Source organism: Salmo trutta, chromosome 8 (assembly GCF_901001165.1).
Source record: "Salmo trutta chromosome 8, fSalTru1.1, whole genome shotgun sequence".
NCBI lineage: Eukaryota > Metazoa > Chordata > Actinopteri > Salmoniformes > Salmonidae > Salmo > Salmo trutta.
Genome location: NC_042964.1, coordinates 48,191,643 through 48,210,084, shown reverse-complemented (window position 1 = coordinate 48,210,084; position 18,442 = coordinate 48,191,643). Strand labels below are relative to the sequence as shown.

At 49.1% G+C, this 18,442-nt stretch overlaps 1 protein-coding gene across 2 annotated transcripts in view; it reads right to left on the bottom strand.

Moving 5' to 3' along the window:
* Nucleotides 1-315: 315 nt before the first annotated feature.
* The window catches only part of LOC115199134 (coiled-coil-helix-coiled-coil-helix domain containing 3a), a 104,252-nt gene continuing 86,125 nt past the window's right edge, over nt 316-18,442 (bottom strand). For both annotated transcript variants that reach the window (XM_029761724.1, XM_029761725.1), the window contains exons 8-9: nt 7,817-7,952; nt 316-1,449 (exon numbers count right to left, since the gene is read on the bottom strand). In XM_029761724.1, coding sequence (XP_029617584.1) covers nt 1,426-1,449; nt 7,817-7,952 — 160 coding nt within the window. In that variant the 3' untranslated portion in view covers nt 316-1,425. The remainder of the gene's footprint in view (nt 1,450-7,816; nt 7,953-18,442) is intronic.

Below are 18,442 nucleotides of genomic sequence, written 5' to 3'. Positions count from 1 at the left end.
TGAGATGTCTGAGAGGAAGGGAAGAGAGGAAGATACAAGTGTGAGGAGTGTTCCCTCTCTTCCTTTCCATCTCTCTCTCTGGGTGGGTTTCGCCATCTCTTCGTCTGCCAGGTGCGTTGTCGCCAGGGAGACAAGATAACTGCGGCTCCGTCGCTGAAGAACAGTCGTCCTTCTGATGTCACTTACATAGAAATACACAACACAGAGACTACACAATAGGGAGTCTCTTTCACATTTAACATTGAAAGGAGTAATAAGCACACACACCCTCTCTTTCACATTTAATACTGAGAGACACATTCAACGACAACAAGGTCAATTCCGGTATCATTCTTTAATTTCCTCTGTCAGAAGTGATTGTGACACAGTTGGGATGAAAACAAAACAAGCAGATGCATTATTAACACACTGGAACACACACAACGCTCAGACACAACGGTGTGTGTGCAGGACAGTGCACAGGGATACAGTAGGGTGAAGCCTGGTGGCTAGAAGTCATGTGATCATCTAGGTTTATATAGTGGATAGAGGGATACAGTAGGGTGAAGCCTGGTGGATAGAAGTCATGTGATCATGTAGGTTTATATAGTGGATAGAGGGATACAGTAGGGTGAAGCCTGGTGGATAGAAGTCATGTGATCATGTAGGTTTATATAGTGGATAGAGGGATACAGTAGGGTGAAGCCTGGTGGATAGAAGTCATGTGATCATGTAGGTTTATATAGTGGATAGAGGGATACAGTAGGGTGAAGCCTGGTGGATAGAAGTCATGTGATCATGTAGGTTTATATAGTGGATAGAGGGATACAGTAGGGTGAAGCCTGGTGGATAGAAGTCATGTGATCATGTAGGTTTATATAGTGGATAGAGGGATACAGTAGGGTGAAGCCTGGTGGATAGAAGTCATGTGATCATGTAGGTTTATGATAGAGGGTGTGGTGATGGGGCGGACTAGTGGCTTTGTAAGAGGGGTGAGCTGGTTGGGTGGTGGTGCGTGTTGGTAATGATAGTGGTTCAGTCCGTGAGGATATCTTCAGCGCTGGGCCTGCATTGGTTCTGGTGGACTCCGCCTAGGCTTAAACTCTCCGTCTCTGCATGTATTCATGCGTCTCCAACATGGCGGACAGTTGCACTTCTCCTACTGCTGCTGGGTCATGGAGCTACTGCGCTGTACTCTTTAGGAAGTGCTAGCGTTGTCCTCCTCCCTCTTGGTAGTAGAGATAGACATGCAGTGGAGTGGGGTGGGGAGGAAGGGGTGTAGGTACAGTAGGTGGGATCTTACGAAGGAGTAAAGGGTTTGGGGGTCAGTGGGGGTGTTGGGCTAAGGGGTGTCCATCTCTCTCTCAGGGTTGTCTGGTTGTCTTGTGTTCCTGGTTCAGGTCAGGTTGCGGTTCTGTTTCTACCTCGACTCGGGGTTGTGATCTCTTAGCCCCCAGTCCTCAACTTGTTCTGGAACAACAGGATAAAAAAAGAGAGACTGTAAGAGAGTGGATGAGGGAGGTAGAGAGAGGGAAAGAGGGGATTCCCCAACATCACCCTCCCTGTCAATCCCCAACACATCACCCTCCCTGTCAATCCCCAACACATCACCCTCCCTGTCAATCCTCTACACATCACCCTCCCTGTCAATCCCCAACACATCACCCTCCCTGTCAATCCCAACACATCACCCTCCCTGTCAATCCCCAACACATCACCCTCCCTGTCAATCCCCAACACATCACCCTCCCTGTCAATCCTCTACACATCACCCTCCCTGTCAATCCCAACACATCACCCTCCCTGTCAATCCCAACACATCACCCTCCCTGTCAATCCCCAACACATCCCCTCCCTGTCAATCCCCAACACATCACCCTCCCTGTCAATCCCCAACACATCACCCTCCCTGTCAATCCCCAACACATCACCCTCCCTGTCAATCCTCTACACATCACCCTCCCTGTCAATCCTCTACACATCACCCTCCCTGTCAATCCCAACACATCACCCTCCCTGTCAATCCCCAACACATCACCCTCCCTGTCAATCCCCAACACATCACCCTCCCTGTCATCCCAACATCACCTCCCTAATCCCCAAACACATCACCCTCCCTGTCAATCCTCTACACATCACCCTCCCTGTCAATCCCTACACATCACCCTCCCTGTCAATCCCCAACACATCACCCTCCCTGTCAATCCCCACACATCACCCTACCCTGTCAATCCCAACACATCACCCTCCCTGTCAATCCCAACACATCACCCTCCCTGTCAATCCCCAACACATCACCCTCCCTGTCAAGCCCCAACACATCACCCTCCCTGTCAAGCCCCAACACATCACCCTCCAACACATCACCCTCCTGTCAAGCCCCAACACATCACCCTCCCTGTCAATCCCCAACACATCACCCTCCCTGTCAATCCCAACACATCACCCTCCCTGTCAATCCCCAACACATCACCCTCCCTGTCAAGCCCCAACACATCACCCTCCCTGTCAAGCCCCAACACATCACCCTCCCTGTCAATCCCCAACACAGCACCCTCCCTGTCAATCCCCAACACATCACCCTCCCTGTCAATCCCCAACACATCACCCTCCCTGTCAAGCCCCAACACATCACCCTCCCTGTCAAGCCCCAACACATCACCCTCCAACACATCACCCTCCCTGTCAAGCCCCAACACATCACCCTCCCTGTCAATCCCCAACACAGCACCCTCCCTGTCAATCCCCAACACATCACCCTCCCTGTCAATCCCCAACACATCACCCTCCCTGTCAATCCCCAACACATCACCCTCCCTGTCAATCCCCAACACATCACCCTCCCTGTCAATCCCCAACACATCACCCTCCCTGTCAATCCCAACACATCACCCTCCCTGTCAAGCCCCAACACATCACCCTCTCTGTCAATCCCCAACACATCACCCTCCCTGTCAAGCCCCAACACATCACCCTCCCTGTCAATCCCCAACACATCACCCTCCCTGTCAATCCCCAACACATCACCCTCCCTGTCAATCCCCAACACATCACCCTCCCTGTCAATCCCAACACATCACCCTTCCTGTCAATCCCAACACATCACCCTCCCTGTCAAGCCCCAACACATCACCCTCCCTGTCAATCCCCAACACATCACCCTTCCTGTCAATCCCCAACACATCACCCTCCCTGTCAATCCCCAACACATCACCCTCCCTGTCAAGCCCCAACACATCACCCTCCAACACATCACCCTCCCTGTCAATCCCCAACACATCACCCTCCCTGTCAATCCCCAACACATCACCCTCCCTGTCAATCTCCAACACATCACCCTCCCTGTCAATCTCCAACACATCACCCTCCCTGTCAATCCCCAACACATCACCCTCCCTGTCAATCCCCAACACATCACCCTTCCTGTCAATCCCCAACACATCACCCTCCCTGTCAATCCCAACACATCACCCTTCCTGTCAATCCCCAACACATCACCTCCAACACATCACCCTCCCTGTCAATCCCCAACACATCACCCTCCCTGTCAATCCCCAACACATCACCCTCCAACACATCACCCTCCCTGTCAATCCCCAACACATCACCCTCCAACACATCACCCTCCCTGTCAAGCCCCAACACATCACCCTCCCTGTCAATCCCCAACACATCACCCTCCCTGTCAATCCCCAACACATCACCCTCCCTGTCAATCCCAACACATCACCCTTCCTGTCAATCCCCAACACATCACCCTCCCTGTCAATCCCCAACACATCACCCTCCAACACATCACCCTCCCTGTCAATCCCCAACACATCACCCTCCAACACATCACCCTCCCTGTCAATCCCCAACACATCACCCTCCAACACATCACCCTTCCTGTCAATCCCCAACACATCACCCTCCCTGTCAATCCCAACACATCACCCTCCCTGTCAAGCCCCAACACATCACCCTCCCTGTCAAGCCCCAACACATCACCCTCCCTGTCAATCCCCAACACATCACCCTTCCAGTCAATCCCCACACATCACCCTCCCTGTCAATCCCCAACACATCACCCTTCCTGTCAATCCCCAACACATCACCCTCCAACACATCACCCTCCCTGTCAATCCCCAACACATCACCCTCCCTGTCAATCTCCAACACATCACCCTCCCTGTCAATCCCCAACACATCACCCTCCCTGTCAATCCCCAACACATCACCCTCCCTGTCAATCCCAACACATCACCCTTCCTGTCAATCCCCAACACATCACCCTCCAACACATCACCCTCCCTGTCAATCCCCAACACATCACCCTCCCTGTCAATCCCCAACACATCACCCTCCCTGTCAATCCCCAACACATCACCCTCCAACACATCACCCTCCCTGTCAATCCCCAACACATCACCCTCCAACACATCACCCTCCCTGTCAATCCCCAACACATCACCCTTCCTGTCAATCCCCAACACATCACCCTCCAACACATCACCCTTCCTGTCAATCCCCAACACATCACCCTCCAACACATCACCCTCCCTGTCAATCCCCATTTCATACAGGCTATAGCATTTGATGCCTCACAATGAAACATTCCAGAAGTGTGGTGAGAACAAATAGAGGAGATGGGGAGGGGAGAGGAAAACAATGTGGGGAAGGGGAACACAGAACAGTGGCCCCAAAAATGTTTTACTTAAAAGAGGGAGAACAAAGGAGAAAAACACAAAGCGACTGAATACAGATTGAGGGAGAGAGAGGGAGGGGCAGTAGATTGATTTTTGTGTTCTAGATTAGATTCCTCCATGTCGGTGCCTCCCTATAGCTGTCCAACACCAAGCGGATCAATTCATTCTACACACTAGACTACACTCTATACTACCATGACACCAGTCATTACAGATGAACAACATTTACTCTGTCCAACCTAACAGGCAACAACAAGCAATGAGGGCTCAAACAAGTCACATTTCTGAAGGCTGGGACCTTATATAATGCTGTGATGTGACAGAACGGAGGTAGCCGAACTGAATAGATATGGTCAGAGAGCATGCTAACTGGTTTACAGCAGGATCACGTCAAACATAGAACAAGCTGTTTTAAACCCTGTTTAAACTCGGTGCAAAGACAGTCAACAAGGAAGATGTATTTGAAATGTTTACATCCCAAAAAAGCTATAGCAGCTAGTAAGACCTCAGATCCAAGATGACTGGGGGAGGCAGCAAGGCAAGAAGTGGGCATGCGGCAAGAATATGCAATGAAGAGAGAGAGCGAGAGAGATCGGCCCCCGTGATAAACGTTCTATTCATGGGCCTCTCAAAAGAGAGTCTTCTTCCTCTTTATCTGTCCTTCCAGTCGCTCTATTCCCCCTCTTTCTATATAATAACCCCAGTCAGTCGCTATCTGGACCCGTTTAGCATTGTGTGTATTATAAAGTGACAGGGAGTGTGTGTGTGTGTGTGTGTGCGTGCAAGAGAGGCCATCAAGGTCTAAATATTATCGTGGGCCGATGATAAGGAATACTAGTAATTATCAGTCACAAAGGCCTGTCTGATGACAACCCTATAGTCTTTCTCCTCTCTTGGACCAGTCAATATTCAGACTGAGATTATGTCATGTCATGTTATTATGTGTTCAATGGTGATGGAGTGGACAATCCTATCTGGGGGTAATTCATTACGGGCCTGTTTAGTGGTTTAGTGGGCCGTTTGAAGCTTGAAGGGTGCTGGGGTTTTGTGTGGAGTGTGGAGTGTATCAGGGCTTGTGGAGAGCAAGTTTGTCTTTTAAACTGGGGCTCCTTCTCAATTCATCATCTTCCGTCTATTAACCTACTCCCTCTCCTTGCCTCCTTCCCAAAACACGTTGGAGAAGGTCAGAGGGGAGGGACATTGGGCTTTCTCCTTCAAGATTGAGAAGGATGCAAGGAATCACAGAAAGATGAATTGAGACACAGCTAAGAGTAGGAGCGAAGGTTGAGAGGCAGAGATTTGACCCCATCTAGGTCTTATCTGGTGCTTGATAAATTTCACCTTTTGACCCCTCCACATAGCTTCCTGCTCGGTTACTGTGTAGCTACTCTACCGCATCTGCTATAATAATAATAATAATAATAATAATAATAATAATAAACCATTACGACCCCGCTTTCATTACTTGTATTACCTCTTCCCTATTCTATTTACTAGGTTATATTGTCCCTCTGCAGTGGGCTGTATCACCTCTTCTCCTATTCTTCTAACTATGTTATTTTGTCCCTCTGCAGTGGGTCACCAGCTGTAGAGCTCTATCAGGGCTCTGTTTTATCCCTCACCTGATGATTGTAACAGCTTTCTTACACAGATAACACTCTCTACTACGAGTGTATTTTGATTGCGGGAACCTGATCAACTCTGTGGATTACCATAATATTCCAGGCTGATTTCCACATTTACAAGATCAGAGCAGTGACTGTGTGCGGCAGGGAACACACAGCCTTGTGGGATTCCAAAGAGGCTACAGGTAGGTAGCACTCGTACAAATGAATAATACATCGTGTTATTTACATGATGTATAGCTTAAAACCTAGTCGCACCCAGCAGCCCTAGACGTATTACTAATACCCGGGGGAGAGCGGCGGAACACAGTTCTCTAGAAACTGTCAAATTGTAAAAGAAAAAATCTAATAGAAAACCTATCTGAATATAAATTGGGTTTTGTCTGACTCCACTACTGTATATTGAAAAGTGCCAGAGGAGAGAGTGTGTGTGTGTTTACGTCTATCCTTGTGTGTTTTGTGTGTGTGTGTATGTTTTGTGTGTGTGTGCCATTAATATCAACGTTGAGACAATACCATTTCCATATTACTAAAACACGTCCACTTTCCAACGACTTGAGAGAAATAAAGAAGAACGAGAGGACAATGGTATCAGAACGGCACCGTCTGACCTGGTCGTCTGGCCTGGACCTTATTAAATTAAACACACACTTAAGCAGTGAAAGAAACCAGCCAGCGTCAGCAGGTATTATGGAAATAGACCTTTCCTCTGAACCTACAGTTTAGAGTGAGTTTTAGCAAGCGAGAAACACTATGGTCTCAAACGCAGGGGCAGCCAAGAGTGTTTGTTAGTGTGTGTGCGTGTGTATGTGTGACCAGTTGAGCTATGCGAGTGTGTGTTTATTGGCAGTGCTTTAAGATGTACATTTTTCAATGAGAGGGGTGAAGAGAGAAAGAAGTGTATGTTTGGCCGGCAACAACCATTAAGTCATGTAGGAAGGAAATGAACTGTTCTAGTGGTACTACACACAGTTACCTAAGTACATCTGGGGTTTGATGAAGCTACATGTCTAGACAACACTGAGCTACTCTACTGGGAGACAGATCCTGGAACAGTACAACTTACTTTCTAATGTCTGTAGCGGTTGCCCATAGCTACTCTACTGGGAGAGACAGATCCTGGAACAGTACAACTTACTTTCTAATGTCTGTAGCGGTTGCCCTTAGCTACACTACTGGGAGAGACAGATCCTGGAACAGTACAACTTACTTTCTAATGTCTGTAGCGGTTGCCCATAGCGGGGCAAGATCATTATTGCCATTCTTTTCAGACAACAAAATCATGCAGCAATATGGGAATAAACAGAAGCTTTCATTAGATGTAGAACTCATTCATGTTTCACTTTTGAGACAGTAGAGATTTGTAAACAAAACAACATGTCTTATAAATTACAGTAGATGGGGATAGACACCAACAAAAGTTATTCATACGTATCCCAAGGTACGCACACGCACACACACACACACACACACACACACACACACACACACACACACACACACACCCCCTCCCCGTGGGCCCACCTGTTTAGCTTGGTTGACACACTGCAGGTAGCGGGAGGCGATGGTGGAGCAGAGCAGCGTCTTCCCACTGTGTTCCTGGTAGCACTTCAGGATCTGCCCCTGCAGATCAGCACACACTGGACTCGCCTCAAACCGCCTGGAGGAGAGAGACTTTACTATTTACAATCAATATCATACACTACACACATTAAAAACAATCACATCAGCCCTCACATACACACCTGCAAAACAAGCAATTACTAACATTCCCCATTTACTGACAGGAGGAGAGAAAAGAGAGCGAGAGACACATAAAAACATGAAATTGTCCTCCTCATTCTGCCCATTCCCCATCCCACAGCAGTGGTTCATCTGGGATCAGTCAGACTATAGAAGAGATGGGGCCAAAGGTTGATCCAGCCAATGGAAGCAACCGTCAGCGCAACAGTGACGGGCATGCCAATCCATTCATTAGAGGCTCCCCACGTCAATGGAAGGGCCAGAGGACGTGTGAATATTGGCAAGCCGTGCTATTCTGTCACCAGGAGAAAGGTTCTATACCTGTCCCTCTGGAAACAGGAGATCTATCCAGGGTTTATTTTCTATGGCTAATTGTGTTCCCTTTTCTCCTCAGAAAACACACTGGCCAATCAATGTCTAATACGGACACACCCAGAAAATAAAAGAGGAGAAAAAAAAGGATGTAGAAAATGAACAACAATAAAAAGTTGTTATACTGAGATAGGAAACCCCTCATCATAGTGATGAAGATGATGATGACTCTCGTGGGTTTATTGATGACAGAACTGAGTATTGAATCAGTATTGATTGATAGAGCCTGCATGACTACAGGTTTCTGACTGTATTGACACACCATCTCCTATAGCTAGCTGTCCCCTTGGTCGTGCTAAGTGGACATTTTTTTGACTGATGATTGATTATTGTACTGCAATGTTAAAGGGAACTGGCACACACACATTTTCACCGCACATTTTATACCTGTAAACCGTGTACTTGACAAATAAACATTTATTTGAGGAATACAGCAAGGGGCTAGTCCTTACTTCTGACACCAAATAGCCATTGACACCGTGGCAACAGCTACTGACACCGCGGCAACAGCTACTGACACCGCGGCAACAGCTACTGACACCGCGGCAACAACTACTGACACCGCGGCAACAGCCACTGACACCGCGGCAACAGCCACTGACACCGCGGCAACAGCCACTGACACCGCGGCAACAGCCACTGACACTGAGGTGTCAGTGTATCAAACATCAGAAGTGCGCTAATGCTGACCAAAACTCTCTGCATAGTTCAGTACTGTGGAGCCACCAAATTGTTCCACTTTCGTGCTAGCTGTACATCGCAATGCTTATCTTATGCTAAAGGATATCTTCAGTCCACAAATGGTCTTTCATCACCACTGCAATGCCATATGGGTCCCAAAGCTTTAGTGCCTTTTCGCTAACCTCAGCAGCAAGGACTATCAACTGCACCAATGATCTCATGCTAACAGCTAGCAGGATCTGTCTCTTGACAGTTAGCACACCCCATAAACCACCCATACTTAAAAAGATACACCTGCACATGTTAGGGCCATTATGCTAATGTTGGCATCATCCTTTAGCAGTTAGCACACAGAAGTGCTGATTTCGCCTGTCAGCACCTTTCTGATCCTTGGAGAGGCATTAGGGGCACAGCTGAGCCCCTCCAGTTCCAATCAGGTGTTGGATTTACCACCTGTCGTGAGAATTCACCCTCCTGTCGTGAGAATTCACCCTCCTGTTGGGTTTGAAAGGACACAACGGCCACATGGTTCATTACCCAGGGTGCAATGCAGGGGGGCTGGATGCATGGGACTTCTGAGTATGGCCGCCAACACATGGCCACAGTATTATGGCCAAAGGGATGTCAGTCAATAATCCATCCTCCTCACATCTCGTCACCAGACGCCACTGCATTTAACAGCATGTAGGCGAGTAAGGCACCTATTGATACAAAGCAGCAAGTACTGGATGATCAGAAATAAATTCCTAACATTGTTAACCTTCCATTTAATGGATATTTCTGATGATACTGTAGGTTGTCACTATTCCTCACATTTGAACAGCGATCGAACATAACGCACCATCTCATATACATAGAAGCTCTTCAAGCACCAAGAGAATCCACTCACTGCCTTCAGAGTGACATGCCCATTTCTCTAAATCTCAGCGGTGAAGGACGACAGTGTGTCTCACACACACACACAGCAGAATTCTTCTCCTGCTGCTCCTATACCGTAGCATTCATTCCACTGCCTTTGGGCATCTTCAGGGACCAGGCAGCCACGTACACCCGCTAATTATTTTCTTAAGCGTTTGCGTTAATGCCAGGTGCAGCCTGCTGATACAACACAACTGTTTGTTTCTCTTAGAAACCATTACAGATGACAGAGAGAGAGAGAGAGAGAGAGAGAGAGAGAGAGAGAGAGAGAGAGAGAGAGAGAGAGAGAGAGAGCAACTGGGAGATAAACCTCTGTTTTCTCGTTCCTTCCTTCTCTTTCCCTACTCCATAGAGAGACCCGAGACAGTGTTTAGTTAATCAGGACAATAACACTGTCACACACACACTCTGGCTCACGCAGGGTCATTCATCATCCATCATTAAGATTAATATTAACTCATTCTCACAGCCACTGGTAGAGGAGAGAAGAGAAAGAGACCGAGAAAGAGAATTTCTGCCTTCTCAATATTATATTAGGCTCTCCCTCATCAGTTACTATCACCTGTAATACAGTCAGCCTGTGTGCTACATAGCCACAGCACAGCAACTGTATCTTCCCAATACAACCTCAGAGAAAGGTTTTGTAGTTTTGTTAGTACAGTAGTCAAGGGGAAGGTACTGTAGCACCACATAGTGAATACCATTCTCAGGGAACTGTCTATGATATACACTGCTCAAAAAATAAAGGGAACACTTAAACAACACAATGTAACTCCAAGTCAATCACACTTCTGTGAAATCAAACTGTCCACTTAGGAAGCAACACTGATTGACAATACATTTCACATGCTGTTGTGCAAATAGAATAGACAACAGGTGGAAATTATAGGCAATTAGCAAGACACCCCCAATAAAGGAGTGGTTCTGCAGGTGGTGACCACAGACCACTTCTCAGTTCCTATGCTTCCTGGCTGATGTTTTGGTCACTTTTGAATGCTGGCGGTGCTTTCAGTCTAGTGGTAGCATGAGATGGAGTCTACAACCCACATAAGTGGCTCAGGTAGTGCAGCTCATCCAGGATGGCACATCAATGCGAGCTGTGGCAAGGTTTGCTGTGTCTGTCAGCGTAGTGTCCAGAGCATGGAGGCGCTACCAGGAGACAGGCCAGTACATCAGGAGACGTGGAGGAGGCCGTAGGAGGGCAACAACCCAGCAGCAGGACCGCTACCTGTGCAAGGAGGAGCAGGAGGAGCACTGCCAGAGCCCTGCAAAATGACCTCCAGCAGGCCACAAATGTGCATGTGTCTGCTCAAACGGTCAGAAACAGACTCCATGAGGGTGGTATGAGGGACCGACGTCCACAGGTGGGGGTTGTGCTTACAGCCCAACACCGTACAGGACATTTGGCATTTGCCAGAGAACACCAAGATTGGCAAATTCGCCACTGGCGCCCTGTGCTCTTCACAGATGAAAGCAGGTTCACACTGAGCACGTGACAGACGTGACAGAGTCTGGAGACGCCATGGAGAACGTTCTGCTGCCTGCAACATCCTCCAGCATGACCGGTTTGGCGGTGGGTCAGTCATGGTGTGGGGTGACATTTCTTTGGGGGGCCGCACACCCTTCCATGTGCTCGCCAGAGGTAGCCTGACTGCCATTAGGTACCGAGATGAGATCCTCAGACCCCTTGTGAGACCATATGCTGGTGCGGTTGGCCCTGGGTTCCTCCTAATGCAAGACAATGCTAGACCTCATGTGGCTGGAGTGTGTCAGCAGTTCCTGCAAGAGGAAGGCATTGATGCTATGGACTGGCCCGCCCGTTCACCAGACCTGAATCCAATTGAGCACATCTGGGACATCATGTCTCGCTCCATCCACCAACGCCACGTTGCACCACAGACTGTCCAGGAGTTGGCGGATGCTTTAGTCCAGGTCTGGGAGGAGATCCCTCAGGAGACCATCCGCCACCTCATCAGGAGCATGCCCAGGCGTTGTAGGGAGGTCATACAGGCACGTGGAGGCCACACACACTACTGAGCCTCATTTTGACTTGTTTTAAGGACATTACATCAAAGTTGGATCAGCCTGTAGTGTGGTTTTCCACTTTAATTTTGAGTGTGACTCCAAATCCAGACCTCCATGGGTTGATAAATTGGATTTCCATTGATTATTTTTGTGATTTTGTTGTCAGCACATTCAACTATGTAAAGAAAAAAGTATTTAATAAGATTATTTCATTCATTCAGATCTAGGATGTGTTATTTTAGTGTTTCCTTTATTTTTTTGAGCAGTGTATTTACATGTAGTCAGAAACAGCAGTGATTCATCCTGTTCCCATGAAACCTAAACACTGGGGCATCCGTAAACATCCCCCTTCTCTCTCTCCACCCCTCTATCGATTTCTCGACCCCACAGGAATCAAAAGCACAAAAATGTTCAATGCTGTGACCTTTGAGGAGGAAACAGTTGGTTGTGGTCTAAGATCAGACTTGTAGCTAATATGTTCTGACGTAATGGGTCAGAAATCTGAGGGGGACCATGGTTCATATTTGTTTTACAATGCTCTTTGTTCAGGGTTGGGAAGAGACCGAAAGGCTCCTCTGACCTGTCGGTCATATAGATTTGTATGATCTCTGCCTATCTTCCTCTCGGTTTCTCTCCCTCTCGGTTTCTCTCTCCCTTTCCATTTTTCTCTCTTTGTCTCGCAGTTTCTATCCCTCTTTCTCCCTCTCATTCCCCTTCTCTAACACAGACAACCAGATGATTCAGTCGCAGGTCAAATCCATCCGCTGTCAATCAAAAATCCCCTCTCACTGCATGGCCATCCCACCCCCCTCCGAGGCGCCTGGGATATTTAATACAACTTCAGAGAGGGAGAGATTGAAACAAATGGAGACGTGTAGCTGAGCGAGGTGAGAGAGGGAGGTGTGTGTACTGTACCTACGGAGTGGGGGGACAATACATCTCTCTGCGTATATAGGAGGCCATCAGTAAAGGTCTCCATGCCAACATAGCTCTATTGATACGAGATAAGTTTCCCTCCATTCTCCTCTCCCTCCATTCTCCTCTCCCTCCTTCCCCCCCCTCCCCCTCTGTCTCTCTCTCCCCCCTTGATCCATAGATAGAGCAGGAGAGAGGGGACGCTTAGGGTTTGTTTCATATAGCTACAGTATGGTTTATACACCACAGCCCCATAAATCAAGCTGGAGAGGGGAGACATATGACAGACCGCAGGGAGCCGCATTGAGATGAGATGCTTTATCAGAGACGGGGAGAAAGAGAGAGAGGGGTGGGCAAGAGAGAGGCTGAAGAATATGAACATGTAAAAAGCGAAAGCACACAGGAGAGGGTGGTCGGAGAGGAGGGGGCAGGGGAGAGAGATACACAAAATAAAGCCAGTAGAAGATAAAGCATGGGAAAGAGGGTGAAGGAGGAGGGAGATAAAAAAGGATAATGAAGCACGTAGGTTTGAGGGATGAACAGAAAGTCGAAGGAAAAGAGAAAACAAAAAAGAGGAGGAAGAGGAGAAGAGATTCTATTCTAAGCGACTAGTTGGTTAGCTATGCTGTGTTACTTCTAGAAACAGACTAACTAGGTATGTCCCTCTATAGGGCGTAGAAACAAACAGTTAGCTCATAGAAAACCATCCTTTCGTCTCTCCTTCCCCTACACCAGTCTGCTCATTGAAAAAGCATAGCTATTCCACTGTACTATGAGTACGGTAGTCTCTCTAGCCAGACAAAAACTATCTTGACCAAATCGTACTAATGTATTGTATAAATATGCATGGACAGCAGTAATAGCAAATCATTGGTTCATTTTTTCAAAAAAATAAAACAGAGGCATACTGATATCTAAGTGACTTTCTCATTGTACAGTATTGTGCCACACATATAGGAGCAATACGTCTCCATCCATTTATCCAAAACCATATGTTGACCATAAACTGACACCCACAGTAGGATCCATCTTCCCTACATCCATGAGTATGGATTACAAGGCCCAGATTGAGTTCTCAAAAGGCACAAGGTCAATTTATCATCATATACAAGCACTTGGGCTATAATAGGGTTAGGAGGTGAAGCTGGGGCCTCTTAAAAAGCCTTCATGTTCTCTCTGGTTAAGACCGGCTCTGTGACAGAGTCAGGCAAATAAATACAAATGATCCATTTAGAGAGAAAAATGACACACTTAACTCTCATCGCTTTTTAAAGAAGACCTGGCTGACCCCCTATGGTGATACCCATGGGGGGGGGGGGGGAGATAGAAGAGAGATACAAAAAGTAGAGATTGAGAAAGAGTGAGACAACGAAAGGAGAGAAAAAGATAAATAAATGAGCACCAGAGAGAAATAAATAAGAGAGTGAGATAATGAGAAGGAACAGAAGAAAGGAGGCCTGGGCCCCCCCACTGACACTCGTCCCAGCGGACATCTCCTGAGGGCAGGCCCCCCCAACCCGATTGTTCCTACTCTCTCGCTGCTCAGGGGATGGGTTGTTGAGGGAAAACTACAAAAGGTTTTGGGAAAACTGAAACTTAGTCAAGATGTCCAGCCCTGTCCAAACCAGTGAAGACGAAACTGTACAGAACATCAGCAACAAAACAGAACTCTTAACCATGGCATCGAAGAACAACTTAAAGTAGAACTATTATATTCCTATGATACATTACTGTTAAAGTAGAACTGTTATAATTCCTAAGAGACATTACTGTTAAAGTAGAACTATTGTATTCCTATGATACATTACTGTTAAAGTAGAACTGTTCTATTCCTAAGATACATTACTGTTAAAGTAGAACTGTTATAATTCCTATGATACATTACTGTTAAAGTAGAACTATTGTACTCCTAAGATAATTTACTGTTAAAACATCATTTGTAGTCCACACAGAAATCTACAGATTTTATGATGTGCCACAGTCTGCCCAACAGTCCTTTTACAATGTGTTCAAGTCAGTTATTCAGTCACTAAAAGGTGTGTGAGATCAGAGAGCAGAGAGGGAGGCTTTACAGCCAGTAGTTAGGCTTTTAAATGTGGTTATATGAGAGTGTGTGTGTGTCCGAGCAAGGACAATTTTACAGCCAGTACATAAAGGCTTTTAAGTGTGTGTGTGTGTGTGTGTGTGTGTGTGTGTGTGGGGGGGGGGGGGGGGGGGGGGTAGTAATGGCAGCAGGTTGATGTGCTATCGTCAGGCGGGTCAAGTCTTACCTCAGCGAGACCGCACACACGCTTACACACACACTCACACACACGCTTACACACGCTTACACACACTCACACACGCTTACATACACTCCTCTGTGCCTCACAGATAACAGAGCCTTTAAATACAGACAGGTTAGCTTTCTCTCCACATCACACATATCTGTGTTGTTAGGGGTGGCTGGAAGAAGATTCAATAGACTCTCAGGTTTGTTCTGTTCCCATTTCCTCATTTAATGACTATCAAAATGCAGAGTTGTGTTAGGCTTTAATCACCCAGGCCAAAACTCTGCTCTAGGACTGTTTGGCTGTTGAATATGTATGTGGGGATGGAGGGAGGGATGAGTGTCTCTTTCTCCAGCAGGGATGGGAGGAGTAGATGGAGAGGTGAAAGTCGACCTGTTGACCTGACTGCAAGGAGCTGAACATTATAAACAGTATACACATAGCTTTAAATGAAACCCGTTTTACACACACACACCTGTCATTCAGCTGTAACCAGCACAGCGCAACATTGTGCCCAGACACTAAGAGCCAGTGTGTTGGTAAAGGTTTCACGTACTGGACCAGACCGGACGACAGTCCATCTGGACCGGACGACAGTCCATCTGGACCGGACCGGACGACAGTCCATCTGGACCGGACCGGACGACAGTCCATCTGGACCGGACCGGACGACAGTCCATCTGGACCGGACCGGACGACAGTCCATCTGGACCGGACCGGACGACAGTCCATCTGGACTGGACCGGACCGTATGACAGTCCATCTGGACCGGACCGGACCGTATGACAGTCCATCTGGACCGGACCGTATGACAGTCCATCTGGACCGGACCGGACCGTATGACAGTCCATCTGGACCGGACCGTGTGACAGTCCATCTGGACCGGACCGTGTGACAGTCCATCTGGACCGGACCGTGTGACAGTCCATCTGGACCGGACCGTGTGACAGTCCATCTGGACCGGATCGGACCGTATGACAGTCCATCTGGACCGGACCGTGTGACAGTCCATCTGGACCGGACCGTGTGACAGTCCATCTGGACCGGACCGTGTGACAGTCCATCTGGACCGGACCGTGTGACAGACCATCTGGACCGGACCGTGTGACAGACCATCTGGACCGGACCGTGTGACAGACCATCTGGACCGGACCGTGTGACAGTCCATCTGGACCGGATCGGACCGTGTGACAGTCCATCTGGACCGGATCGGACCGTATGACAGTCCATCTGGACCGGACCGTGTGACAGTCCATCTGGACCGGACCGTATGACAGTCCATCTGGACCGGACCGTATGACAGTCCATCTGGACCGGACCGTATGACAGTCCATCTGGACCGGACCGTATGACAGTCCATCTGGACCGGACCGTATGACAGTCCATCTGGACCGGATCGGACCGTATGACAGTCCATCTGGACCGGACCGTGTGACAGTCCATCTGGACCGGACCGTATGACAGACCATCTGACTGGACCGTGTGACAGTCCATCTGGACCGGATCGGACCGTATGACAGTCCATCTGGACCGGATCGGACCGTATGACAGTCCATCTGGACCGGATCGGACCGTATGACAGTCCATCTAGACCGGACCGTATGACAGTCCATCTAGACCGGACCGTATGACAGTCCATCTGGACCGGACCGTATGACAGTCCATCTGGACCGGACCGGACCGTATGACAGTCCATCTGGACCGGACCGGACCGTATGACAGTCCATCTGGACCGGACCGTGTGACAGTCCATCTGGACCGGACCGTGTGACAGTCCATCTGGACCGGACCGTGTGACAGTCCATCTGGACCGGATCGGACCGTGTGACAGTCCATCTGGACCGGACCGTGTGACAGTCCATCTGGACCGGACCGTGTGACAGTCCATCTGGACCGGACCGTGTGACAGTCCATCTGGACCGGACCGTGTGACAGTCCATCTGGACCGGACCGTGTGACAGTCCATCTGGACCGGACCGTGTGACAGTCCATCTGGACCGGACCGGACCGTATGACAGTCCATCTGGACCGGACCGGACCGTATGACAGTCCATCTGGACCGGACCGGACCGTATGACAGTCCATCTGGACCGGACCGTGTGACAGTCCATCTGGACCGGACCGTGTGACAGTCCATCTGGACCGGACCGTGTGACAGTCCATCTGGACCGGACCGTGTGACAGTCCATCTGGACCGGACCGTGTGACAGTCCATCTGGACCGGACCGTGTGACAGTCCATCTGGACCGGACGACAGTCCATCTGGACCGGACCGTGTGACAGTCCATCTGGACTGGACCGTGTGACAGTCCATCTGGACCGGATCGGACCGTATGACAGTCCATCTGGACCGGATCGGACCGTGTGACAGTCCATCTGGACCGGACCGTATGACAGTCCATCTGGACCGGACCGTATGACAGTCCATCTGGACCGGACCGTATGACAGTCCATCTGGACCGGACCGTATGACAGTCCATCTGGACCGGACCGTATGACAGTCCATCTGGACCGGACCGTGTGACAGTCCATCTGGACCGGACCGTGTGACAGTCCATCTGGACCGGACCGTATGACAGACCATCTGACTGGACCGTGTGACAGTCCATCTGGACCGGATCGGACCGTATGACAGTCCATCTGGACCGGACCGTGTGACAGTCCATCTGGACCGGATCGGACCGTATGACAGTCCATCTGGACCGGATCGGACCGTATGACAGTCCATCTAGACCGGACCGTATGACAGTCCATCTGGACCGGACCGTATGACAGTCCATCTGGACCGGACCGTATGACAGTCCATCTGGACCGGACCGTATGACAGTCCATCTGGACCGGACGACAGTCCATCTGGACCGGACGACAGTCCATCTGGACCGGACGACAGTCCATCTGGACCGGACGACAGTCCATCTGGACCGGACCGTATGACAGTCCATCTGGACCGGACCGTATGACAATCCATCTGGACCGGACCGTATGACAGTCCATCTGGACCGGATCGGACCGTATGACAGTCCATCTGGACCGGACCGTGTGACAGTCCATCTGGACCGGATCGGACCGTATGACAGTCCATCTGGACCGGACCGTGTGACAGTCCATCTGGACCGGACCGTGTGACAGTCCATCTGGACCGGACCGTGTGACAGTCCATCTGGACCGGACGACAGTCCATCTGGACCGGACGACAGTCCATCTGGACCGGACCGTATGACAGTCC